Source organism: Salmo trutta, chromosome 33, assembly GCF_901001165.1.
Source record: "Salmo trutta chromosome 33, fSalTru1.1, whole genome shotgun sequence".
Classification (NCBI taxonomy): Eukaryota; Metazoa; Chordata; class Actinopteri; order Salmoniformes; family Salmonidae; genus Salmo; species Salmo trutta.
This window is the reverse complement of record NC_042989.1, coordinates 36,640,336-36,666,974: the sequence shown is the minus strand read 5'-3', so window position 1 is coordinate 36,666,974 and position 26,639 is coordinate 36,640,336. Positions and strand designations below refer to the sequence as shown.

The following is a 26,639-nucleotide window of genomic DNA, read 5'->3' as shown; positions in this document are numbered from 1 at the left end:
GGGGGGGGCAATAGCTCAATGAAATATTATTTTGTTTAACGTTTATTTTATATATTTTATAAATACAATAAAGGAGGGGATAGAAAAAATATATAAATTGTGTTTGTGGCAAGGAGAAACAGCAATTACTAGTTACCTTCACATTTTACATGTTGCCTCTCTCTCCTCCATGCTATCTCCCACTTACACTTTGGAGCCTTTGAGCCTTTGTCTTCTCCTCTCATATTACAAAAAGCATTTGACCAGCTCCTTCTCCAAGTGCATCTCTCAGCAGTCTGCAACAGAGAAAGTACACTGGCTACTATTACTCGAGTTCCACTTGCAAGTGCTCAAATCATGGATTGTCAGCTTGTTTCCACTACTCCTGCAACTCCTATTTCCGACCTCTCTGCTCTCATGAAATGACTCAGCCCTGGCTGATCCAGATGGCTGAAGGCGGTTTGGATCTCAACAGTCTCAAAATGAATCACCATGCTATTTGCTCTGGAAAAGTGCGACCTTATCAACCATTAATGAACAGTCCAACTCCCCCAGATAGGCCAGATAGCAACCGTTACTTTTTTACTGTAATATTTTGAAAGACTTCCAAGACAATTCAACCAAGCCACTTACCCTACTTAGACCCATCTCATGGCAAAGGGTCTGAATACTTATGTAAATAAGGTATTTAAAAAATATATATATATTTGCAGGTATTTCTAAAAACCTGTTTTTGCTTTGTCATTATGGGGTATTGTATGTAGATTGATTGAGGATTTTTTTTTTTTTTACTTATATAAATGTCATTAAGTATAATACATTTAGTATCCATATAAACATGTACATTTTCCATGCATCCACATTTTTTGTCAATCACAGCCTCAGATATGTGTGATGTGAGTGACAAGTAGTTTTTGCAGATCCGTTTTCGGTAACCTCTTTTATCATCTATCCAACGTCATACATTTCTGAAATCCTCAAGATGTTTCCTCATCACACAACAAGGACACATGTTTATCATATTCACAAGAGGCATGCCACTCATTTGTGTACACTGAGACAAAGCCATATTTTCAGTTCGCATTTTGATAAACTTGGACAGCAGGTTAGATAAACTGGGATGGTCTTAATAGTACCCCAATGATAATTCAATTTTGTGTGATTAGGAAACATATTCAGGATTTGAGTAATGTAGCCCGTGTTATGCTAATATGCTGCATAGATGTCAAAAGAGGTTACAGAAGACAGGAAATGCAAAAAGTGTCCCACTTTTTCTGAATTCCCCCTACTATAGTTCTGCTTGGTGCAAGATAGCAGTACTACAAGAATCAGAGCCCGGTCTAATCTAATTACAGGGTCCCTAATGTAAACTGGATCTCTTTCCTACATTGGAAAAGCCTATAAGACTGTCCCACTTTAGCTACTCCTTGCTGTCCTACTTTAACTAACTATGGTTGGTAATGCAGGATTACAAAATTGAAACATAAAAATATAAACATAATATTGGCAATTTTTATTTTGAAGCACCAGCACATAGTATGCATATTTACATCACAATTTTTCCCAGTGCAATATTTCTGACTTTTTTTTATAAACTTAACATCAAAACAGAAAAAAAGCTATGTTACTGATCTTACCATGTGCTACGCAGGGTGAGCTTGCTCTGACCCCCTTTATGTCACAACAATTAAACGATGTGGTTTTGATCATGTGGTTCCTCTGCGAGGGTTAAGTAACAACAGTTGTGATTTTCAATTGTCAAACCAAGAAATAAACACGTCAGGATTAAACTGTCCCAGTTCATGATGTCCCAGTTTTTCTGAATTCACCATACTGTATGTCCATGGCCCTTTAAGAAACTCCATGTTTTCGCAACATGTGATACGTCAACATAAAAAAAAAAACGGATGATGACGATGTTATGTAAAAAAATAAATAATAATAATTTTTAAAAAAAGGAAAAGAAAAACTCCGAAGTGAGTCGAGGTCCATGTAGCCTACCGTCCGCAGGTAAGTGCTCTACTTTCATATTTTATTTCTCCGGAGATGGTTACGGCAGTGACTGGTGTTATTGAGGTCGATATCCGTAGCCGCCTCGCAGTTTGAGGGTCTGTAATTGGATGAAACTAGGTCCCTTTGCAACTGTACAGTACGTGTTTCATATCTACATGCGGAGTCTCATACACCTGACATGTCTTAATAAATATCGCACTTTTTGGGGGGATATTCCTGCGATCGTTTGTATCAGCTGTTTTTGACGCTTCATGCGCAGTGTTCGGGCGGAGTTACTGCGAATCGAGTTTGAGTGGCTGGCGAGAACAGAAAGTCCAGTGACATCAAGCCCCTCGGAGTTGGCTAGAGGATGGACACATACTGTTGAAGTCGGAAGTTTACATACACCTTGGCCAAATACATTTAAACTCCGTTCTTCACAACTCCTGACATTTAATCCTAGTAAAAATTCCCTGTTTTAGGTCAGTTAGGATCACCACTTTATTTTAAGAATGTGAAATGTCAGAATAATAGTAGAGAATTATTTATTTCAGATTTTATTTCTTTCATCACATTCCCAGTGGGTCAGAAGTTTACATTCACTCAATTAGTATTTGGTAGCATTGCCTTTAAATTGTTTAACTTGGATCAAACTTTTTGGGTAGCCTTCCACAAGCTTCCCACAATAAGTTGGGTGAATTTTGGCCCATTCCTCTTGACAGAGCTGATGTAACTGAGTCAGGATTGTAGGATCCTTGCTCGCAAACACGCTTTTTCAGTTCTGCCCACACATTTTCTTTAGGATTGAATTCAGGGCTTTGTGATGGCCACCCCAATACCTTGACTTTGTTGTCCTTAAGCCATTTTGACACAACTTTTGAAGTATGCTTGGGGTCATTGTCCATTTGGAAGACCCATTTGCAACCAAGCTTTAACTTCCTGACTGATGTCTTGAGATGTTGCTTCAATATTTCCATGTAATTTTCCTGCTTCACGATGCCATCTATTTAGTGAAGTGCACCACACCCTCCTGCAGCAAAGTGTAACCGATGTGAAATGGCTAGTTAGTTAGCGGTGGTGCATCATGTTGTGGGGGTGCTTTTGTAGCATTTCAATCAGTGACGTCACTCGCTCTGAGACTTGAAGTAGGGTTTCCCCTTGCGTTGCAAGGGCCGTGGCTTTTGTGGCGCGATGGGTAACGATGCTTTGTGGGTGTCAGTTGTTGATGTGTGCAAGGGTCCCTGGTTCGAGCCCGGGTTGGGGCGAAGAGAGGGACGGAACCTACACTGTTACAAAAGCACCCCCACAACATGATGCTGCCACCCCCGTGCTTCACGGTTGGGATGGTGTTCTTCGGCTTGCAAGCCGCCCCCTTTTTCCTCCAAACATAATGATGGTCATTATGGCCAAACAGCTCTTTTTTTTGTTTCATCAGACCAGAGGACATTTCTCCAAAAAGTACGATCTTTGTCCCCATGTGCAGTTGCAAACCGTAGTCGGGCTTTTTAATGGCGGTTTTGAAGCAGTGGCTTCTTCCTTGCTGAGCGGCCTTTCAGGCTATGTCGATATAGGACTCGTTTTACTGTTGATAAAGATACTTTTGTACCTGTTTCCTCCAGCATCTTCACAAGGTCCTTTGCTGTTGTTCTGGGATTGATTTGCAATTTTTGCACCAAGGTACGTTCATCTCTAGGGGACAGAACGCGCCTCCTTCCTGAGCGGTATGATGGCTGCGTGTTCCCATGCGTACTATTGTTTGTACAGACGAACGTGGTGCCTTCAGGTGTTTGGAAATTGCTCCCAAGGATGAACCAGACTTGTGGAGGTCTACACATTTTTTTCTGAGGTCTTGGCTGATTTCTTTTGATTTTCCCATGATGTCAAGCAAAGTGGCACTGAGTTTGAAGGTAGGCCTTGAAATATATCCACAGGTACACCTCCAATTGACTCAAATGATGTCAATTATCCTATCAGAAGCTTCTAAAGCCTTGACCTCATTTTCTGGAATTTTCCAAGCTGTTTAAAGGCACAGTCATCTTAGTGTATGTAAACTTCTGACCCACTGGAATTGTGATACAGTGAATGATACGTGAAATAATCTGTCTGTAAACAATTGTTGTAAAAATGACTTGTCATGCACACAGTAGATGTCCTAACCGACTTGCCAAAACTGTAGTTTATTAACAAGAAATTTGTGGAGTGGTTGAGAAACTAGTTTTAATGACACCAACCTAAGTGTATGTAAACTTCCGACTTCAACTGTATGTGTTTACACTGAGCTTCTTTGAACTCGTGCCACAGCCGATGAGACTACTTGACAAGTTGTTGCTATATTAAATCATTCTCCAAAACATACGTTTTTATTTTTGCCATAACAGATCGAACCATTTGCAACAGTAAAAGTTATCCCAATAATGGACTTAAGGTGCCTAACGTTACTCTTTATAGTCCAGGGAATTTATATGTTCTGTTTAAAGGCGAATTGGCTCTAGAAGCCAAAACAGCCATCTACAGTAAATTTGAATCGATTCAACTGTGGTACGGTTCTAGAAACAAATCCTTCTACTTTAATATCACATCAAAATCATTTCACAAATGCAAAATACACAGTTACTGTGTGGCGGTCAGTGCTGTTTAAGATTTGGGAAGACTAATAATTTTTTTTAATGATCATTGCCTTATTTCTATTACAGCATATTGGATGACTGTCATTCATATTCCATTCACCCAGCTTAATGTAACATCGATAGGTTTAGGCTACTTACTACATGATACTCACATTTTCCATATACCTGTCATGAGATGTATAATGTAGGCACACTCTTGCCTGCATCAAGTTGATCTAGGGTGTAATCATTAGTCCAATCAGTTGCTAACGAGAGTTTCTATTCGATAAATTCAGGTAGGTTTATCCCCCATTTCGTTCCGTTGAAGATTTTTTTTCTTCTACAGAATCGGCGGATTGAATACATCCCTGTTCACCTGCACAAACCGTTCACTTTCATAGCAGACACATACAAACAGCGTCATCACTTTTCTTGTATAATTCCTTCTTGCACCTCCTCTCACCTTTTCCCTTCGCATGTGGACTTCAGTGCACAACACAACAGCTGTCTGTGACCAGGCAAAAAAAAAATTCTAAGTCAAACCTTCATACCATAACCGCTAACCACTACACACAGCCTACATCGTTGTCACCATATTAGCAAATGTCATAGTCAACATAGCTACTAGAACTAACGCCTTAGTAAACCCGCTACAATCACGCAGTAGAGTGTACAGCAAGCAGTTTAGCAGTTACACCGGCGGGCCCCCGTGGCAGTAAATTCATAAAACAGGAAGCTTGACTTGGAAGAGTTCCAGTGTTGGATAGCCTAGCTAACACTAATAGCATGCCTCTGTTTGAGCTGGATGTTTGAGTAGGCTAAATTAGCTAAAGTGAATGAAATACAACAAAATATATCTCAATCATCTCCTTAACTTGAAGAAATTAAGTTGTTGAACTATTTTATTTCTCTCTCTTTGAGTCAGCTACTCACCACATTTTATGCACTGCAGTGCTAGCTGTAGCTTATGCTTTCAGTACTAGATTCATTCTCTGATCCTTTGATTGGGTGGACAACATGTCAGTTCATGCTGCTGGATCTCTGATAGGTTGGAGGGCGTCCTCCGGAATTCGTCATAATTACTGTGTAAGTCTATGGAAGTAGGTGAGAACCATGAGCCTCCTAGGTTTTGTATTGAAGTCAATGTACCCAGAGGATGATGGAAAATAGCTGTCCTCTGGCTAAACCATGGTTCTACCCCAGAGAGTGCTGTTGAGGCTACTGTAGTCATTCATTGCAAAACAGTGTGTTTTAATCAGTTATTTGGTGACGTTTAGTATAGTTTGATCTAAAAAGGAGAACTTTTTAATGTTTCACAATTTTTATGAAATTCACTGAGTAGGATGGTCATCCCTTTCCTCCCCTGAGGAGCCTCCACTGCTGTACATTGTTTTAAGGGAGTGAACACTATTTATAATAAGGGTTACATGGAGAAAATCGTACTTCTCTGCAATGAAAATGGATGGCCCTCCCTTTAGCAAAAATATATTTTACCTAAACAATCCCTGAATGTTAAAAAAAGACCCTCCTTTACCCAAAATAATAATTAAAACATAAAGTGGATAGCAGAGAACATGCATACCGTTTACCCTCAATTCTTGGACAGACCAGAGCTTGGGATATGCAGTTTTAGAAACAGTTTTCCGAAATTACATCTCATCATATTTCTCTAATGCCAAATCTGTGTGTCTTGTTTGCAACAAAACTATCCCTTTTTGCAAATAATTTAATCTGAGAAGTCATTAGGAATCTGAGCATGGTACTTTCAAAAGTTAGGCCTACCCTTTTCACCCCAGACAGAGTAGGCCTACCGACACAAAAAAAAATGTAAGCTTTAAAATGCTGGCTACTCTTCTTCCGTGGCTTAACCCAACGAGAGAAGATCCCAAGTGTTTCCCTAAAAGCTGTCTGGGTTTAAACGTCTTCTATTGTACAGAAAGTGAATCGCTTAATCAATTGATAGTGACAGAATTAGATTACTTCCCAAACAAAGTCAATGTTGTTGTCTCCTTGGCTATAGAAGGTTGTAGCTCCACCTCTGAATATCAAGGAAATACAACAATGATATTCCCATAATGCATCAGAGTCACATCTTTCCAGCGTACTTTGCTGCTTGTTTCTAGCATAAAGCATCGAGGACCAAAGCGCTGTTATAGATCACTTTATATAATCGCATCCATTTTATTTTCTTCAAAATCTTAATCTAACGAGGGGTAGGCCTGTGATATTTCTTGTTGCCATTTTCTTTAATAAAAGGTAGGCCTTTGGCATACACTCTCATACTCCCTCAGTTCAAGTCTTGGTTTTAACTTACCCTATCGCCATGTCAGTGAAAGGCTGTTATTTAAAGAGTGCATGGTGAGTGGAGCAATTGACCGACAAAATCTATGGATATAGCAGCCTGTAGCCTAATTTCGTTTGTCAAAGACGTAGGTCTACCTCGTATTTCTTAAACAGGTAGAAATAGGCTCAACACAAAGCCCTCTTGTTGTTAGTAAAGTCTAATTAAAATGAAGACTTGAAATGAGTTAAGCCTATGTAACGGCTGTCTGTGGAAAGAGTAGACCAAGGTGCAGCGGAGTTAGTGTTCATCTTGAGTTTTAATAAACGTAAGAACACTATACAACAAAACCGACAGCCAAACAGTACTGCCAGGTGCAAGACACTAAACAGAAACAATCCCCCACAAAACCCAAAGGAAAAACAGGCTCCTTATGTGTGACTCCCAATCAGCAACAACGAACTACAGCTGTGCCTGATTGGGAGCCACACACGGCCCAAAACAAAGAAATACAAAAACATAGAAAAATTAACATAGAACGCCCACCCAATGTAACACCCTGGCCTAACCAAAATAAAGAACAAAAACCCCTCTCTATGGCCAGGGCGTTACAGCCTACTTGAATTTCTACTTTCAGCACCATGATCTGTCCATTTCTGTTTGATTGTGTCGCGACTGCTGCTTCAAGTTTCAACACCACAATGTAAGTTACTCGAATCTAGCTTATTGTGATGTCAATAACTCTGATAAATACATAATGGGCAAGAAACATATTGTTTTAAATAAAATCAATTCTAGTAATAACAAGCCGACCTCCGGTCAAAGTTGACCTCCGGTCCTCCCTCTCATCGTCACGCTCTCTGTCTCAAACTGAACAGAACATAGGCTATAGGCTAGTCCACGCACAGGAGAGTGCTTTTTAAAAAAAAAGTTTAGACTTTCCTCCTAACTGCCATCGTAGGCCTACACAGCACGGTGATTGGTTAGGCAGCACACAAACAAGTTTTTGATCAGCAAGAGCAGGCCGGGGCTCAGGGTTGGAATATCCATTGCAGTGTGTAATGCAGCCTAGTTTTATTTACACCATCCCAGCAGCTATCTTGAAAATATAACTTTGCTCTGTGCTTCTCCCAGCATGCACCTCGTCGCCTATAAGCTATGGATCATTTGATTGAGACTACACTAAATAGCCGATAGGCAAACTTGATTTATTGCGCGCACAGCGGAGAATCAGAGATGAGGTGTGGCATCGGGCACACATCGATATACACGGAACAAAAATATAAACACAACATGTAAAGTGTTGGTCCCATTTTTCATGAGCTGAAATAAAACACCCCCTCATTCTGATTGGCCGGGCCTGGCTTCCCATTGTGTGGACCTATGTTCTCCCAGGCCCACCCGTGGCTGCGACCTTGTCCAGTCATGTGAAATCCATAGATTAGGGCTTAATGAATTCATTTAAATTGACTTTCCTGAACTGTAACTCAGTAAACTCTTTGAAATTGTTGCAGGCTGCATTTATTTTGTTCAGTGTAGATGATTTGCGATAATGATGATCGGCACCAGACAGCGCATCAGTATCAGAAGTAAAAATGCAGCCAGACTGTACTATAATGTGCCTTTTCTAGACCTTATCTATTGATAGTAGACCCACAACTGATCCAAATAACAGGGCTTTTTGTGCCATTATTCAAATGAAATTTTCACCCCAGTTTACAGCCTAGAGTACAATTATACTCACTTGAAAACAATAATGCAAATATTGATTGCATTGTGGTGTTGTAAGCTAGTCTAGGTAGGATCATTTTATTGGCCCTAAGGCCATACAAATGTAATTTAGTGAGGTGAGCCAGCTGGAAAAAATAAATATTACAACAAATAAATTGTAACCCTTGTAATGATACTAAACAACCTTTGTACAACACCTAGCAACCTCACCAAGAGATGTTAGCCTTTTGGTATTGTAGCGAACGGTGGGGTGTGGAATACAACTCTGGTCTCTGGCGTGAAAGGGAATTGTAACGTGGCTCATATAGCAAGGTTTGCTACACTGTCCCCTTCGTACTTGAAGACACTCGGGATTCTAACCAGCGACCTTTCGGTTACTGGCCCAACACTCTTAACCGCTAGGCTACCTGCCACCCTCATCATGACTCATATAGCGAGGATTGTGACAGTATAATGGTTTTATGACAGTTACAGGGACCAGGATTTGAGTCCCATTCAGGGTACCCCCCTAATCCATTATAATGGTGTCAGGTGTTGGACAGCACCATTGAAGGGATGTCACAGTACATTTGTGTTAGGCTAGCAGTGTTTTGCACATGTGATGGCAGAGTATGCAAAACAAATGTGCACCCTATTGATACAAATCATCATGATATCATTCTGCCAGTTCGGCCTACTTTGCAGTCATTTAATTGGGAAGGTTTTTGGAGAAAAAAGTTGAATCACAGATTTTATAGAGCTGGTAGGCTATACTGTACAGTGCCTTCGGAAAGTATTCAGACCGCTTGCAGGTGCATCGTGTTTCCTTTGATCATCCTTGAGATGTTTCTACAACTTGATTGGTGTCCACCTGTGGTAAATTCAATTGATTGGACATGATTTGGAAAGGCACACAATTATCTATATAAGGTTCCACAGTTGACAGTGCATGTCAGAACAAAAACCAAGCCATGAGGTCGAAGGAATTGTCCGTAGAGCTCCGAGACAAGATTGTGCCTCGGCACAGATCTGGGGAAGGGTACCAAAACGTTTCTGCAGCATTGAAGGTCCCCAAGTACACAGTGGCCTCCATCATTCTTAAATGGAAGTAGTTTGGAACCAACAACTCTTTCTAGAGCTGGCCGCCTGGCCAAACTGAGCAATCAGGGGAGAATGGGATTGGTCAGGGAGGTCCCTACAGTGTAGCATGGTGGTGGCAGCATGCTGTGGGGATGTTTTTCAGCGGCAGGGACTGGGAGACTAGTCAGGATTGAGGGAAAGATGAACAGGGCAAAGTACAGAGATCCTTGATGAAAACCTGCTCCAGAGCACTCTCAGACTGGGGAGAAGGTTCACCTTCAAACAGGACAATGACCCTAAGCACAAGACAATGCAGGAGTGGCTTCAGGGCAAGTCTCTGAATGTCCTTGAGTGGCCCAGCCAGAGCCCGGACTGATCGAACATCTCTAGAGACACCTGAAAATAGCTGTGCAGCGATGCTCCCCATAAAACCTGACAGAGCTTGAGAAGATCTGTGGAGAATAATGGGAGAAACTCCCCAAACACATGTGTGCCCAGCTTGTAGCGTCATACCCAAGAAAACTCGAGGCTGTAATCTCAGCCAAAGGTGGTTCAACAAAGTACTTTGGAAAAGGTCTGAATACTTATGTACAGTTGAAGTCGGAAGTTTACATCCACTTAGGTTGGAGTCATTAAAACTTGTTTTTCAACCACTCCACAAATTTCTTGTTTACAAACTATAGTTTTGGCAAGTCGGTTAGGACATCTACTTTGTGCATGACACAAGTCATTTCTCCAACAATTGTTTACAAACAGATTATTACACTTATAATTCACTGTATCACAATTCCAGCGGGTCAGAAGTTTACATACACTAAGTTGACTGTGCCTTTAAACAGCTTGGAAAATTCCCGAAGATGATGTCATGGCTTTAGAAGCTTCTGGCTAATTGACATAATTTGAGTCAACTGGAGGTGTACCTGTGGATGTATTTCAAGGCCTACCTTCAAACTCAGTGCCACTTTGCTTGACATCATGGGAAAATAAAAATAAATCAGCCAAGACCTCAGGAAAAAATTGTAGACCTCCACAAGTCTGGTTCATCCTTGGGAGCAATTTCCAAACGCCTGAAGGTACCACGTTCATCTGTACAAACAATAGTACACAAGTATAAACACCATGGGACCACGCAGCCGTCATACCGCTCAGGAAGGAGACGGGTTCTGTCTCCTAGAGATGGATATACTTTGGTGCGGAAAGTGCAAATCAATCCCAGAACAACAGCAAAGGACCTTGTGAAGATGCTGGAGGAAACAGGTACAAAAGTATCTATATCCACAGTAAAACGAGTCCTATATTGACATAACCTGAAAGGGTGCTCAGCAAGGAATGGCCATGCTGGCCATGCTGGCCATGCTGGCCATGCTTTCCACCTAACTACCCCTACTGCATTCAACAGCACTGCACCCCCCACAGCTACTCGCCCAAGCCTCCCCCATTTCTCCTTCTCCCAAATCCATTCAGCTGATGTTCTGAAAGAGCTGCAAAATCTGGACCCCTACAAATCAGCTGGGCTTGACAATCTGGACCCTTTCTTTCTAAAATTATCTGCCGAAATTATTGCAACCCCTATTACTAGCCTGTTCAACCTCTCTTTCGTGTCGTCTGAGATTCCCATAGATTGGAAAGCAGCTGCTGTCATCCCCCTCTTCAAAGGAGGTGACACTCTTGACCCAAATTGCTACAGACCTATATCCATCCTACCCTGCCTTTCTAAGGTCTTCGAAAGCCAAGTCAACAAACAGATTACCGACTATTTCGAATCCCACCGCACCCTCTCCGCTATGCAATCTGGTTTCAGAGCTGGTCATGGGTGCACCTCAGCCACGCTCAAGGTCCTAAACGACATCGTAACCGCCATCGATAAGAAACAATACTGTGCTGCCGTATTCATTGACCTGGCCAAAGCTTTTGACTCTGTTAATCACCACATCCTCATCGGCAGACTTAGTAGCCTTGGTTTCTCAAACGATTGCGTCGCCTGGTTCACCAACTACTTCTCTGACAGAGTTCAGTGTGTCAAATCGGAGGGCCTACTGTCTGGACCTCTGGCAGTCTCTATGGGGGTACCACAGGGTTCAATTCTTGGGCCAACTCTTTTCTCTGTATACATAAATGATGTCGCTCTTGCTGCTGGTGAATCTCTGATCCACCTCTACGCAGACGACACCATTCTGTATACTTCTGGCCCTTCTTTGGACACTGTGTTAACAACCCTCCAGACGAGCTTCAATGCCATTCAACTCTCCTTCCGTGGTCTCCAACTGCTCCTAAACACAAGTAAAACTAAATGCATGCTCTTCAACCGATCGCTGCCTGCACCTGCCCGCCCATCCAGCATAACTTCTCTGGATGGTTCTAACTTAGAATTTGTGGACAACTACAAATACCTAGGTGTCTGGTTAGACTGTAAACTCTCCTTCCAGACTCACATCAATCATCTCCAATCCAAAGTGAAATCTAGAATTGACTTCCTATTTCGCAACAAAGCATCCTTCACTCATGCTGCCAAACATACCCTCGTAAAACTGACCATCCTACCAATCCTCGACTTCGGCGATGTCATTTACAAAATAGCCTCCAATACCCTACTCAACAAGCTGGATGCAGTCTATCACAGTGCCATCCGTTTTGTCACCAAAGCCCCATATACAACCCACCACTGCGACCTGGATGCTCTCGTTGGCTGGCCTTCACTTCATAATCGTCGCCAAACACATTGGCTCCAGGTCATCTACAAGACCCTGCTAGGTAAAGTCCCCCCTTATCTCTGCTCACTGGTCACCATAGCAGCACCCACCTGTAGCACACGCTCCAGCAGGTATATCTCTCTGGTCACCCCTAAAGCCAACTCCTCCTTTGGTCGTCTCTCCTTCCAGTTCTCTGCTGCCAATGACTGGAACGAACTACAAAAATCTCTGAAACTGGAAACACTTATCTCCCTCACTAGCTTTAAGCACCAGCTGTCAGAGCAGCTCACAGATCACTGCACCTGTACATAGCCCATCTATAATTTAGCCCAAACTACTACCTCTTCCCCTACTGTATTTATTTATTTTATTTATTTTGCTCCTTTGCACCATATTATTTAGATGTGAACTTTGAACTTTCTTTAAACTACAAATCTACCATTCCAGTGTTTTTCTTGCTATACTTTATTTACTTTGCCACCATGGCATTTTTTTGCCTTTACCTCCCTTATCTCACATCATTTGCTCACATTGTATATAGTCTTATTTTTTTCTACTGTATTATTGACTGTATGTTGTTTACTCCATGTGTAACTCTGTGTTGTTGTATGTTGTCGAACTGCTTTGCTTTATCTTGGCCAGGTCGCAATTGTAAATGAGAACTTGTTCTCAACTTGCCTACCTGGTTAAATAAAGGTGAAATAAAATAAATAAATAAATAAATAAATAAATAAAAAGGAAGAAGCCACTGCTCCAAAACTGCCATAAAAAAGCCAGAATACGGTTTGCAACTGCCCATGGGGACAAAGATCATACTTTTTGGAGAAATGTCCTCTGGTCTGATGAAACAAAAATAGAACTGTTTGGCCATAATGACCATCGTTATGTTTGGAGGAAAAAGAGGGAGGCTTGCAAGCCAAAGTACACCAACCCAACCGTGAAGCATGGGGGTGGCAGCATCATGTTGTGGGGGTGCTTTGCTGCAGGAGGGTGTGGTGCACTTCACAAAATAGATGGCATCATGAAGCAGGAAAATTATGTGGATATATTGAAGCAACATCTCAAGACATCAGTCAGGAAGTTAAAGCTTGGTCGCAAATGGGTCTTCCAAATGGACAATGACCCCAAGCATACTTCCAAAGTTGTAGCAAAATGGCTTAAGGACAACAAAGTCAAGGTATTGGAGTGGCCATCACAAAGCCCTGACCTCAATCCTATAGAAAATTTGTGGGCAGAACTGAAAAAGCGTGTGTGAGCGAGGAGGCCTACAAACCTGACTCAGTTACACCAGCTCTGTCAGGAGGAATGGGCCAAAATTCACCCAACTTATTGTGGGAAGCTTGTGGAAGGCTACCCAAAACGTTTGACCCAAGTTAAACAATTTAAAGGCAATGCTACCAAATACTAATTGAGTGTATGTAAACTTCTGACCCACTGGCAATGTGATGAAAGAAATAAAATCTGAAATAAATCATTCTCTCTACTATTATTCTCACATTTCACATTCTTAAAATAAAGTGGTGATCCTAACTGACCTAAAACAGGGAATTATTACTAGGATTAAATGTCAGGAATTGTGAAAAACTGAGTTTAAATGTATTTGGCTAAGGTGCATGTAAACTTCCGACTTCAACTGTAAATGTCATATTTCAGTTTTTTTATTTTTAATAAATTAGCAAAAATTTCAGAACCTGTTTTTGCTTTGTCATTATGGGGTGCTGTGTGTACATTGATGAGGAAAAAAGTAATTTTAATCAATTTTAGAATAAGGTTGTAATTTACCAAAATGTCAAAGGTTAAGGGGTCTGAATACCTTCCGAATGCACTGTATTACAAAACATTTTTGCTGTAACAATCAGTTCTGTAACAATCAAACATCAATTTTTTTACTTTTAAATTTGTGATATAAACTCATTGATTCTTGAAGAATATAACTTGTAAATACCTCATGAACTTAAATGCCCAGTGCAGTCCAAAAATGTAATTTTCCTGTGTTTTATATGTTTCCACACTATGAGGTTGGCATAATACTGTGAAAATATGATAATGCCCTTTTAGTGTAAGAGTTGTTTGGAAAGAACGCTCAATTTCAGCCTGTTTTTTTGGGATGTTTTTTTTAGCCAGGTGGTAAATTTAGTTAATAGATCAATGAGAAACAGTTCCAATCCTCTCTGCTAGTAACCGCTAGTTTTCAGTTTTCCCCTTCCCACTCAGACCACTCGCAGACAGTCCTAGCTACATTTTTGTTCATTTTTACCATTTTAATTTAAAACAATCACAGGTACTTCATTGATACCCAGAAAGGATTTGATATTGAGATAAAATCAGCTGCATTGGACCTTTTTTAAATAAACTAAGACCATCAGAACCCAAAATACTCTCTATAGTCTTAACATGGTTAAAGCTTTAATTCTGATCTCATGGATGGTCTGTCCTTGCATCCATAGCCCCGTCTATGAATTTGCGAGTGGTTACATTTCTCCAGCCCCATCCATATGAAGTTTAACCAAAAAGGTGGCGGGGTGACCGCTTTATTGTTTGATTGCCCCTTTTAATGAAATGTAGCGAATGGGTTATGGGAAGGCTGTGACAAGATGACACTTTGCAGTAGCCTCCAGAAATGTCAGAGCCTATTTGTAATGCACCATGAATGGAAGCATAAAGCCATACAGGAAGTCTATACATAATCCTATTTCTTCCACAAAGTGCCCTGCTGGTTACTTGCACTGCCTGCTTTGTCACTCTCTTTATTCTGAATGAATAATCCTCTTTTAAATATGCAATTCATGAAAAAGCAGAAGAATCTGTGCACTTGGATAGTAATAAGAGTTCATATGGAAAAGTGCACTTTGGTCTTTGGACATCAGATGCAATATTGTGCAGTTGTACACTGAGCAACAACAATACCTGAGATGGTTTTGTTTTGATTACTGAGCAGATGGAAGGCATAAGACTCTGACCTTACCCTAAGTGATTGTTTTGTGGACGATCGTTGGCCCCTATCATCACCCTACCTTAACATGGAGGTCTATTTAGTTAGATTCATCACCCTACCTTAACATGGAGGTCTATTTAGTTTGATTCATCACCCTACCTTAACATGGAGGTCTATTTAGTTCGATTCATCCCCCTACCTTAACATGGAGGTCTATTTAGTTCGATTCATCACCCTACCTTAACATGGAGGTCTATTTAGTTCGATTCATCACCCTACCTTAACATGGAGGTCTATTTAGTTCGATTCATCACCCTACCTTAACATGGAGGTCTATTTAGTTCGATTCATCACCCTACCTTAACATGGAGGTCTATTTAGTTCGATTCATCACCCTACCTTAACATGGAGGTCTATTTAGTTAGATTCATCACCCTACCTTAACATGGAGGTCTATTTAGTTAGATTCATCACCCTACCTTAACATGGCAGTTTATTTAGTTGACCAGTTTCTGCACATCCTCTGATAGCCACAATGCGCTGGTGGTTCTTGGTGACATGCTGTTGCTGTAACATGCGTTACTCGCCATCGCCATGCGTGTCTGTTTTTCTGTTTTCCCACCCCAGCCTCCAACTGTTTGGGCTATGCTTTTGTAATGGTTGAGCTTTGCTATGGCAGTGAGCTACCCTGAAGCTGCAGAGCCTAATGCCAATACCTAATGTATTGTCATTTACTTTCTAATAAGTGGTTAAACGAATACGTGGCGTTTTCTGTCTGAATTCCACTAAATGGTCTTTTGAGCAATCAGGTTAGCAGCTCTTTTGCCAATAATTGACCAAAATATCAGAATTGGGCTGCCTGTGTAACACAGCCAGAGCTGGATGCAGATGAGTCACATGGATGCTCAGCATCGGGGTCTGTTCTAAAGGGTGCAGCATTACAGAACATCCAGAGAGAAATGTTTTCATATCAAATCTTGTGTAGAACCGATATGACTGACTGGCAATGATATGACTGGGTAATCTATGAAGTTCTGAGCGTTTCACTGAATACACTATTGTTCTCACTGTTAGTGGCACTAAACAAATCTGTCAGACTAAAGCCATTGTTTATTTATTTTTTTGCTCATTTATTCTCATCCCTTTTTCTTCAATCACGCTATCAGTTTAGGGGAATGTGTTTTTTTTAATCAATTTCAATCTTGAGATGATGCTCATTCACTTTTATCAATATCTGAAATAGCTTGTCAAGATCTTTACTGTTTACTCTTAGCTTCAAGCCATACAGTAGTAAAGCACTGGCAGCTCGTTCCTATTTATTGTGTTGCACTGAAAATATATATATAATATATAAACGCAACATGCAACAATTTGAAAGATTTGACTGAGTTACAGTTTGCCCACACGACACCATACACCCTGTCTGACCGGTATAGTTGAAACCGGGGTTTCATCTGTGAAGAGCACACTTCTCCAGCATGCCAGTGGCCATGGAAGGTGAGCATTTGCCCACGGAAGTTAGTTACCACGCCGAACTGCAGTCAGGTCAAGACCCTGGTGAGGACAACGAGCATGTACAGTGGTTCCTCCTTTAAAAGTTGCAGCAGACTGCGGCACACCCTGCATGCTACTGCAGCATTCTGTGGCATGTCATTTAATTCTCAGCCATTTCTTCTATTACTGCAAGTTATTGCTAGTTTGACCACCAGAGGGCATCTTTGAGAAACATTTGATGATATTCCGTATTGGCATTACCAGAGAATTTAAAACCTTTTTTGTAATAACATAGTATATGGGATTGATTTTAAGAAATTTGCCTTAATTTGATTAATATTATGGTGTTTCCATTCAGAGAAAAATTGTCAGTTTGTAAATTCAGACCGTTTCGCTCTCTGGAGCGTTTCGCACACTGGACTTTCGGGCCGAGGACTAGGGTTCCTTTGAGGGTTCTGGCCTTACAACGGCAGTCAAGCACCCAAGCAAACTTTGGCTAGTTATTTCCAGACACAAATGAGACAACTCTGACCATTTTACTCGCCCTAGCAGAGCTGGTAAGGCAGTTTTCATGTTAACCAGAGCGTTGGTGACTGTAAATGTGCTGCTGGAAACAATTGAATTAAATTTTTTTCCGACGTTTACTGATACCGGCCATATTCCATGGGTGTTGAGCGCTCGTAAAGTAATTATTCTGCGCTCTGGTACACTCAGACGAGAGTGCTCTGAAATCCGTGTAGATAGTAGGCTGGACACATGACATTTTTAACAACGTTCTTTTCTGATAAAAACTACTTCATTGCATCCGCAGTGGAGCCCAGTTTCATAATATGATCATATTTTCCAGCTGCTTGCCGTCGTTTTTGAAGTAATCGCGAAAATACCTTATTTTAGTGCATTTTTCACCCTGCCATCTCCTGTTAGTTCTATTGAGCACCGTGGCACCAACTCGCCTTCCGAACGTTCTATTCCTAACTTATTGTTCAACGTCACAATGCCTGCTTCGCTATTGTTGGCAATGAGACCTGCTCACGTTGTTTTGTAGTTAAAATGCAAACAACTAAAATAATTTTGGAACTCTGCGGTCTTCCAATTGTTTCCTATCGGGAAAATGTAGGCATGTCTGTCTTTCGCCAAATATCTCACAATGTGTGTATTTAGATTTTTTTCAAGTCTGGTGTAACTGGTGTGAAATGGCTAGGTAGTTAGCGGGGTGCGTGCTAATAGCGTTTCAATTGGTGACGTCACTCGCTCTGAGACCTTGAAGTAGTTGTTCCTCTTGCTCTGCAAGGGCCACGGCTCTTGTGGAGCGATGGGTAACGATGCTTCGAGGGTGGCTGTAGTCTATGTGTGCAGAGGGTCCCTGGTTTGAGCCCAGGTAGGGGCGAGTAGAGGGACGGAAGCAAAACTGTTACATGGGCACCATTTTAATCAGGAGAATCTCCTCTTTGTAAGTCTGGGCAGTGAGCTTGTTCGTCATCGATCGCTAGACCCGAAATAGTCGGAAGCTTTTATTTTTTTCCTACTTTTTCATTACGCAGACATAAGCACAGTTGACACCATCGAGGTGCGGATGTTTGCATTCTACACAAGTTGTTTTTTCCAATTTCGTCCGATGAACAGATTGTAGTGGTGAAATAAAAGGGATACATTTTTTATGGAATTCTAAGCATCACTCCAGTCAAAACAGACACAGCATCATTAAAATAATGACTGAAAAATAATGTCTCAGAGATTCATACCTGAACCGCACCTTTATTTGCCAAGGAAGAGTACATGATCAGTGAATATATTCATTGGCCTTTCTAGGGAGTTTTTCCTAGGGAGTTTTTCCTAGCCACCGTGCTTCTTTCACATGCATTGCTTGCTGTTTGGGGTTTTAGGCTGGGTTTCTGTACAGCACTTTGAGATTTCAGCTGATATATGAAGGGCTATATAAATAAATACATTTGATTTGATTTGATTGTACAGGCTACAATGTGGTTATCTCATGCGTGGTAATAACTACAGTACATGTGTATATAGGATGTGCATCCTTGGCACAATACAGTTATTATATTATACACTATCCATAGGCTTCATTAATGCCATTCAGACTTGAAGTTGATACAATCACTATGATAGCTGAGGTTCATAAATTGGTATGAATATTAGTTCAGATCCTAACGTTTTAGGGTCCATACACAGATCGGCTACATACTATAGCTAGCTACACATCCATAGGCATACAGTTATTTTTATCCTCCACTACACAGTAAGCAAGTAAATGGTTAGCTAGCTATGTTACTTCAGCTGCGTTGCAAGGCAAGCTTACACAATTGTACATTCAATTTGCAGTAAATGCTTTAGCTAGCTAGATTCTTTACATCCACTGTTTCACAAGGCGACAGCCTGGTTTGCTGGTTTTCTCAGGAGTCCCTAAAACATTCAACAACACGAATTACAAATTCATTCTCCTAACACTAGCTAGCTGGCTAATGTTAACTAGTCAGATAACTTGCTAAATAGTGATTTTCGTTAATTAACTATATGACAAAAATATGCACAAACGATTGTCTCTACATTAACTAACATATTCCTCTCAATTGTACATTTTTGCTTGACTCGTTATGACATTATTGCAACTTACAATTGGTTCCGCCGTAATGTTTTGTCAGCCATCTTTGTTGAAGCACGCCACACATCAAGGTGGCTCGTGTCAAAATTCGTCATTGGAACCACTCGATATGATTGGTCATATAAAAACCTTGGGACCCAAATGCATAATGAGTGCTCTAACTCCCCCTTGTGGTGGTCTGGAGCAATGAAGCCGTGACGCTGGGTACCTCTAAGTCCCGCGGTGTAAGATCACAACTTTTAAAGGATGAAGCACTGTAGATGAGCTTCCCTGAGACAGTTTGTGCAGAAATGATTTGTTTGCGCAAACCCACAGTTTCATCAACTGTCCGGTGGCTGGTCTCAGACGATCCTGCAGGTTAAGAAGCCAGATGTGGAGTTCCTTGACTGACGTGGTTACACACACATCTGTTATTATCTTTGCATAGTCACTTTAATAACTCTACCTACATGTATATATTACCTCGACTAACCTGTGCCCCCGCACATTGACTCTGTACCTGTATCCCCTGTACATAGCCTCGCTATTGTTATTTTACTGCTGTTCTTTACTTATTTGTAACTTTTTATTACTTACTTTTTTAAGGTATTTTTCTTTAACTGAGTTGTTGGTTAAGGGATTGGATTGTAAGTAAGCATTTCAGAGTAATTTTGACACGTGACAATACATTATTTAATTTTTTTAATTGCACGCTCCCTCAACTTGAGACATCTGTGGCATTGTGTTGTGACAAAACTGCACATTTTAGAGTGGCCTTTTTATTGTCCCCAGCACAAGGTGCACCTGTGTAATGATCATGCTGTTTAATGGGGCGGCAGGTAGCCTAGTGGTTAGAGCATTTGGCCAGTAACCTAAAGGTTGCTGGATTGAATCCCCGAGCTGACAAGGTAAAAATCTGTTGTTCTGCCCTGATTGACGGTAGGTTGTCATTGTAAATAAGAATTTGTTCTTAACTGACTTGCCTAGTTAAATAAAGGTTAAACATGAGCTTCTTGTTATGCCACACTTGTCAGGTGGATAGATTATCTTGGCAAGGGCGAAATGTTCACTAACAGGGATGTAAACACATTTTTTGAGAAATAAGCTTTATGCTAGGTTGTTTTATTTCAGCTCATGAATCATTACATTTTACATATTTAGCAGACGCTCTTATCCAGAGCAACTTATAGTAGTGAATGCATACATTTCATTTCATGCATTTAAATATTTTTATTTATTTATTTATTTTTTGTACTGGCCCCCCGTGGGAATCAAACCCACGACCCTGGCGTTGCAAACACCATGCTCTACCAACTGAGCCACAGGGAACCAACACTACATATTGCGTCTATATTTTTGTTCACTATATAAATTATACATAAAAACTCTATGGTTAACTTTCTTGGTAGAGCCTGTTTCAAGGGCAGTCATTCAAAAATAATTTTAAAGGGGAAGAGAAGCCCATTGATGGTTTATCTCTGCTGGTGTCACTTTCTAAAATAGACGACTCTCATGTGGTTAGAGTGTATGGATTGATCATATTGTAGCAACCTTAACCCAACACTTAGTGACCTCGTCAAGAGGTTTGGATCTCTTGGCATAATGGCTGAGGTGTTGGGTTGACCATCACTGGACCAGGGTTCGAGTCCCGATCGGGGGCTACACCCCGAATTCGCTTCAGTGTCGATGATGGACGCAGTCTCATGGTGTCCTGTTGGAAAATGACCTTACTGCTGCCACCAAGTCATTAAAGAAATCGTATGTCCAGTTATGCTTCTGCAGATCATCTAATCAAATAGATGACGTATAATTGTATCTAATTCTATGAGTGTCAAGATTATCATTGGTGATATCACAAACAGAGTTTGTGCTTAGTGATTAAAAAAAATGTAACAGGACAGCCCGGAGGTTATCTTTGTAGTAAACTACTCTCTGAAGATGAGAACCACCTTCAGTCACAAACAGCATTTACATTGCTGTGATACCAGAAAGCAATGTCCCCTACACATAATAAAAACTCCAAGGGCATCGAAGTTACATACACTGATGGTGCGACTAGTAATGCCTGAATTAAGTTAGTACCAGCATGGAACGTTTAATAAGTCACATCTTAAACTTGCTCTAATGTTGAGGATAACTTGTTTCATATGGCCACGCTACAATCCTCAAGCACATCAGCCACTACCTGGAATCAAGCCAAATGCCACAGCTGTGAAATGTACTGGTCTGTTTCGAGGAAAACGGCCACTGAGACAAACCAACGTCAGCTGTTGGTGGATCCACAGCTGCAATGGATTTGAAGGGCTCCCTGGCTTCTCTCTTATCACACTTGAGTATTTACATGGTGAGGGACAGTAACTCCTGTTTTAGGAGTCAGCCACTGTCACCCCGAGGGGTTTTGTATGTCTTTTATCGTTCACTGAAAAGCACAGAGCACATGGCATAAAGTGTCCTTCAAAGTGACAGATGAGTGAAATTGGGCACCTCCCCACTTCAGATCTTCGGAAAGACAGACCCTGCTAGTCAGAGGTCCATTGTTACTGATGGTTTTTGAGAGGCATGTCAACCTTTTTTTTACTGGCGTAGAAAAGCTGTCAACAAAGGGCAGGTTGTAACGGGAAAATTTCCTTGTGAGTTGATGTGATGAGATCTAAAATGCTGACCGCAAGTAGACTCCCTCACTCTCTCACTCTCTCTCACTCTCACTCACTCACAGGGGTTAGTTTCAAGTCTTCTCTCTCTCTCTCTCTCTCACACACACACGCACACACACACACACACACACACACACACACACACACACACACACAAACACACAGTGGTTAGTTTCAAGTCTCCTCTCACTCTCTCAGCTCCATGTGTCCCTGGCATCTTGCCCTGCTCTTTGAAGATGAGCTGAAGCTAACTAGACTTCCTGTGTCATCTCCTATCTGAACAGAGGTTGTGAACTGTCATCTACAAATCTGTGCACACGAACGTGTACAAATGAATGTTCACATTTACTGCCTGTTGAGTTCATGGCAAGCATCAAACAGTTTGAAGTTTGTGTACGTCTTCTGTACATTCAAGCATTCAACACCTGACATGCTGTGTCAATATTAATGGTAAATAACTTTGGATATAGTAACTACTCTAACCGTACTTTATTAACTGATTTTGAAGCTTTTGTAAACTTCTCAAATTGGTGTCATGTCTATCTCTCTATCCTGCTTGATATTGATTATGAAAGTTGTTTCAAAGCAGTGGTGGAAAAAGTACTACATTCTCATACTTGAGTAAAAGTAAAGATACCTTAATAGAAAATCACTCAAGTAAAAGTGAAAGTCACCCAGTAAAATACTACTTGAGTAAAAGTTTAAAAGTATTTGGTTTTAAATATACTTAAGTATCAAAAGTAAAAGTATGAATAATTAAAAATTCCTTCTATTAAGCAAACCAGACGGCACAATATATTTTTTTTAATGGATAGCCAGGGTCACACTCCAAAACTCAGACATCGATTACAAACAAAGCATTTGTGTAAAGTGAGTCCGCCAGATCAGAGGCAGTAGAGATGATCAGGGATGTTCTCTTGATAAGTGTGTGAATTGGATCATTTTCTGACCTGCTAAGCATTCAAAATATAACAAATACTTTTGGGTGTCAGGGAAAATGTATGGAATAAAAAGTACATTATTTTCATTAGGAATGTAGTGAAGTAAAAGTAGTAAAAAATATAAATAGTAAAGTACAGGTACACCAAAAAACTACTTAAGTAGTACATTAAAGTATTTTTACTTAAGTACTTTAACACCACTGTTTCAAAGGGATGCTAAATTAAAAAAATGTATCTCATGGCACCTGGTTTGCATTCATTAAGGCACGCAATGGAAAAGGTTTTTCAACAGAAAATAAAAATGAAAGTTTGTTATTGGAAAGATCCATGTTGATTTGTAGTCCCTCGCGGTTTCAGTCCATTTTCTTCCGTTTGTGGCTTAAAGAGCAACTGAATGTACCTATTCCGCATGTGTTTCTCTGTAGCTTCATTTCAGTCTTGGGGATGCGGTTCGATGTGGCAGTTACTGATGTTTGTCCCCCATTAGACACCATAGTAACAAAGCCAGTATCACTTCCTCAAAATAGTCAGAATGAACCGAAGTTAACTCAAGTAATCTGTAAATTATTCAGACATTTTTGCCGAGGTTTTCAGTGGTGTAAAGTACTTAAGTAAAAATACTTTAAAATATTACTTACAGTAAATAGTTTTTGGGGGGTAAATGTACTTTACTTTACTATTCATATTTTTTGACATCTTTTACTTGTCCGCAACATTCCAAAAGAAAATAATGTACTTTTTACTCCATAAATGTCCCCTGACAACTAAAAGTACTCATGTTACTCAATGCTTAGCAGGACAGGAAAATTGTCAAATTCACACACTTTTAAAGAGATCATCCCTACTGCCTCTGATCTGGCGGACCCACTAAACACAAATGCTTCATTTGTAAATTATGTTGGAGTGTGCCCCTGGCTATCAGTAAAATAAAAATAAATTCTGCCATCTGGTTTGCTTAATATAAGGAATGTGAAATTATTTAGACTTTTACTTTTGATAATTAAGTATATTTCAAACCAAATTCTTTTAGACTCTTTTAACCCTCAAGTAGTAAGTCTTGACAAACTCGCTTACAAAACTCCGTTTTGGACAAGGCTGAATTTATGAACAAAATTATCCTATTTACATTTTGTAGTCAATTTTGACACTAGAGTAAATGTGTTTCTGACTAATATCGATGCCACATAGGCCACTTAGTATTGTTTATTTCCTTCAGTTGCACTTTAATGAACATGTATGACTCATTTGAAGATATGAGGAAGATGTTTTTTGTTCATGTTCACTTATTCAGAATAGGGGAATTGGCGCATGATATTGTCCCATTAAAACTGGAGTCAGAATGAATCTATACTGTAATTAAAAACCATTGCACAAAGACATTGTTAAAGTTGGTTCCAGTCAGAAAGGAAAGGCTTAGGTGTTAAATGTCATGCTAAGTGAGGAGCAAGTGCTCAGAATGCAATTTAGATGCTGATTCAGTGTAAGGGGTCAAGCTCTCTGCTGTCTGCCTACTGTATTTAGCAGTTTTCATACCCCATTAAATCAGACATGAGGCTTTTACAGCTGTTTATCATACACTACAAACTTAATATTGATGAGACCAATTATGATTTACCCCAATAAGTGTGATTTTTGACATGATGCCAACATTATACTAAAATTACCATAAAGTTGTCTCAGCCTAATTATTAGCTCAACATTATACCATTTATTGAAGTGCGAAAATATATCAGAGTTGCGTGGCTACCCAAACACCTAACTCCGGGCAAACGCTCGGCCACTCCCACGGACGTCAGTTTCTTTTCCACAATAAATCGGGATCTGAGTACCTCCCGGACTATTTCTAGAATGCAAACGCATTCTAACCGTTCTGATTGATCCCAGACACCGATGGGTTGTGCTAGATCCAGAAGAAGTCATCATTGTCTTTGATACTCTGATTGGTTAGAGATGATCCAATCGCTGATTTACTTTGTATTGTACAACACCCCCTCATTTTGACTTCACCACAAACGACTTCAATGATGGCAGTCTCAGACTGAAGCATGCAGTGAAGATGGAGTAGTGAAATAATTCACTTCCGAGTCCTCAGGCAAATATCAGAGAGCCTTTATGTTTAGAATGGCTATGGTTGAGAAGTAAGCTATAATAACCTAGTGGGTGTTCAAAATGTTATTCAAAGCAATAGGAGCAGAAGAGGCGTGGATTTCATATAGGTTTAATTAGGCCTATACTTTCATTGCAGGATATTGATTTGAAATGTATTTCACCGTTTTATTGTTTTGATAGGTGGACATTGGATAGCCTGAACTGAATTTGTTCCATCCCATGGAGGAAAGAGACTTTGATTGGACAACCTAGATTTCAAAGACGCGCAATACCGTCGTTGTCATTGGTTTGCATTTGGTTTGGAGATTTTCCGATTGGGGTTGATTCAAGGAAGACTTTGTAAAAAAGTTTCCGCTTGATATTGATTTTTTCATAGTCCAGGGCGCCGCAGTGTCGTGAAGCAGGTTTGATTCATGCAGCAAGTTTTAATTGTCGGAGAAAACTTGATCGTTGAAGGTAGAACAGAGCGATATTGCAATTTCTGGCAGTTCATTTTGACCTCGGTAAACTTCGATAATAGGAATCTTTTGAGAAAATCGTAGCTCTTGGAACGATATTTTAGTCGATGTCACAGCGCAACAGCAGCGTCTGAATGCAGCGCCTGGATATTATCTCCAGCATGCTACTTCGGAAGTAGGTCACCGTTTTACCACGTCTCTATTGGGCCATCGTTTTCTCGCAATTAAACCTCGACTCTGGTCATCATTTATAAAAGGTGTATTCTGAATTAAGAGTGGACTCAAACCGACCTTCCATCGGGACCGAAGGTAAAATTGCATAGCGGATATACGTCATATTTAATGTAAATCTTAATTGAGTGAGATACGTTGTAATAACATGCTTATAACCGCTTTATTAAGCATAGCCAGTGACCATAGTTATTCCTCGCCTTGCATCCACCTGAACCCCTACTTCTGATATTATACCACAGCCTGTCATCCTGTTAGAATATCCCATGTCGATGGCCGAACTCAATAATTCAGATTCTGGCAATGCATTTATCAATCTCATAATGTGGGTTTCTGGGCAGACCATAATGACTGCCTATAATATCAAATATCCGATTAGTAATAATGAACACCCATATGAGTTATTAGTTAATCATAATGTGTGTTGCCGATCTAGTGGTTTTATAGCCCCGTGCTCATCATGGATGATAAATGAATGTGATAAACCAGGACGGTGATAATATGGATTCCATTGATATGACGCCCTATGGGAACTGCACTGTAGCGCAAGGTCGCTTCCCTCACCATATCCATGGTGTTTTGCCTCTCTCTCTCTCAGTATTCTTTGAGTTTAGGGCAGGTTTTGTGGGTTACACGATGATACCTTTAGATTATTAGGCTATTCCATATCCAGCAGTAGGCTATTTGTCACCATCCACTTGCAATGTGTTGGTCACTCATTGTGGCCAAACTGCAAATATTTCCCCAACACCAACTTTTGGTGTGATTGAAAGTAAAATAAAAAAAATAAAGAGAAAATATGATTTAGATGCTATAGGCCTAGCATAGAAACATATATATTTTTCTTAATCCAAGTTATTCAGAGTTTGACCCTTTCTCAATA

The 26,639-nt window shown here is 40.4% G+C and overlaps 1 protein-coding gene and 1 long non-coding RNA gene across 5 annotated transcripts in view; one reads left to right on the top strand and one right to left on the bottom strand.

The window, feature by feature from the left end:
* Positions 1–29: 29 nt before the first annotated feature.
* Positions 30–1,897, bottom strand: LOC115172926 (uncharacterized). The gene is made up of 2 exons (XR_003871514.1): positions 1,617–1,897; positions 30–275 (listed from the first exon to the last, which is right to left on the bottom strand). It is a non-coding gene; the product is annotated as an uncharacterized LOC115172926 (long non-coding RNA).
* The window catches only part of bahd1 (bromo adjacent homology domain containing 1), a 37,652-nt gene continuing 12,901 nt past the window's right edge, over positions 1,889–26,639 (top strand). Inside the window, exon 1 of one of the 4 annotated variants that reach the window (XM_029730803.1) lies at positions 1,889–1,989. Coding sequence is in view for 2 of the 4 variants with exons in the window: in XM_029730805.1 (XP_029586665.1) it covers positions 25,071–25,096 (26 nt within the window). In the remaining 2 variants the exon portion in view is untranslated. Of the gene's footprint in view, positions 1,990–24,985; positions 25,097–25,375; positions 25,835–26,639 lie in introns of those variants that run through there. The other 3 variants (XM_029730805.1, XM_029730802.1, XM_029730804.1) reach the window with 3 other exon arrangements.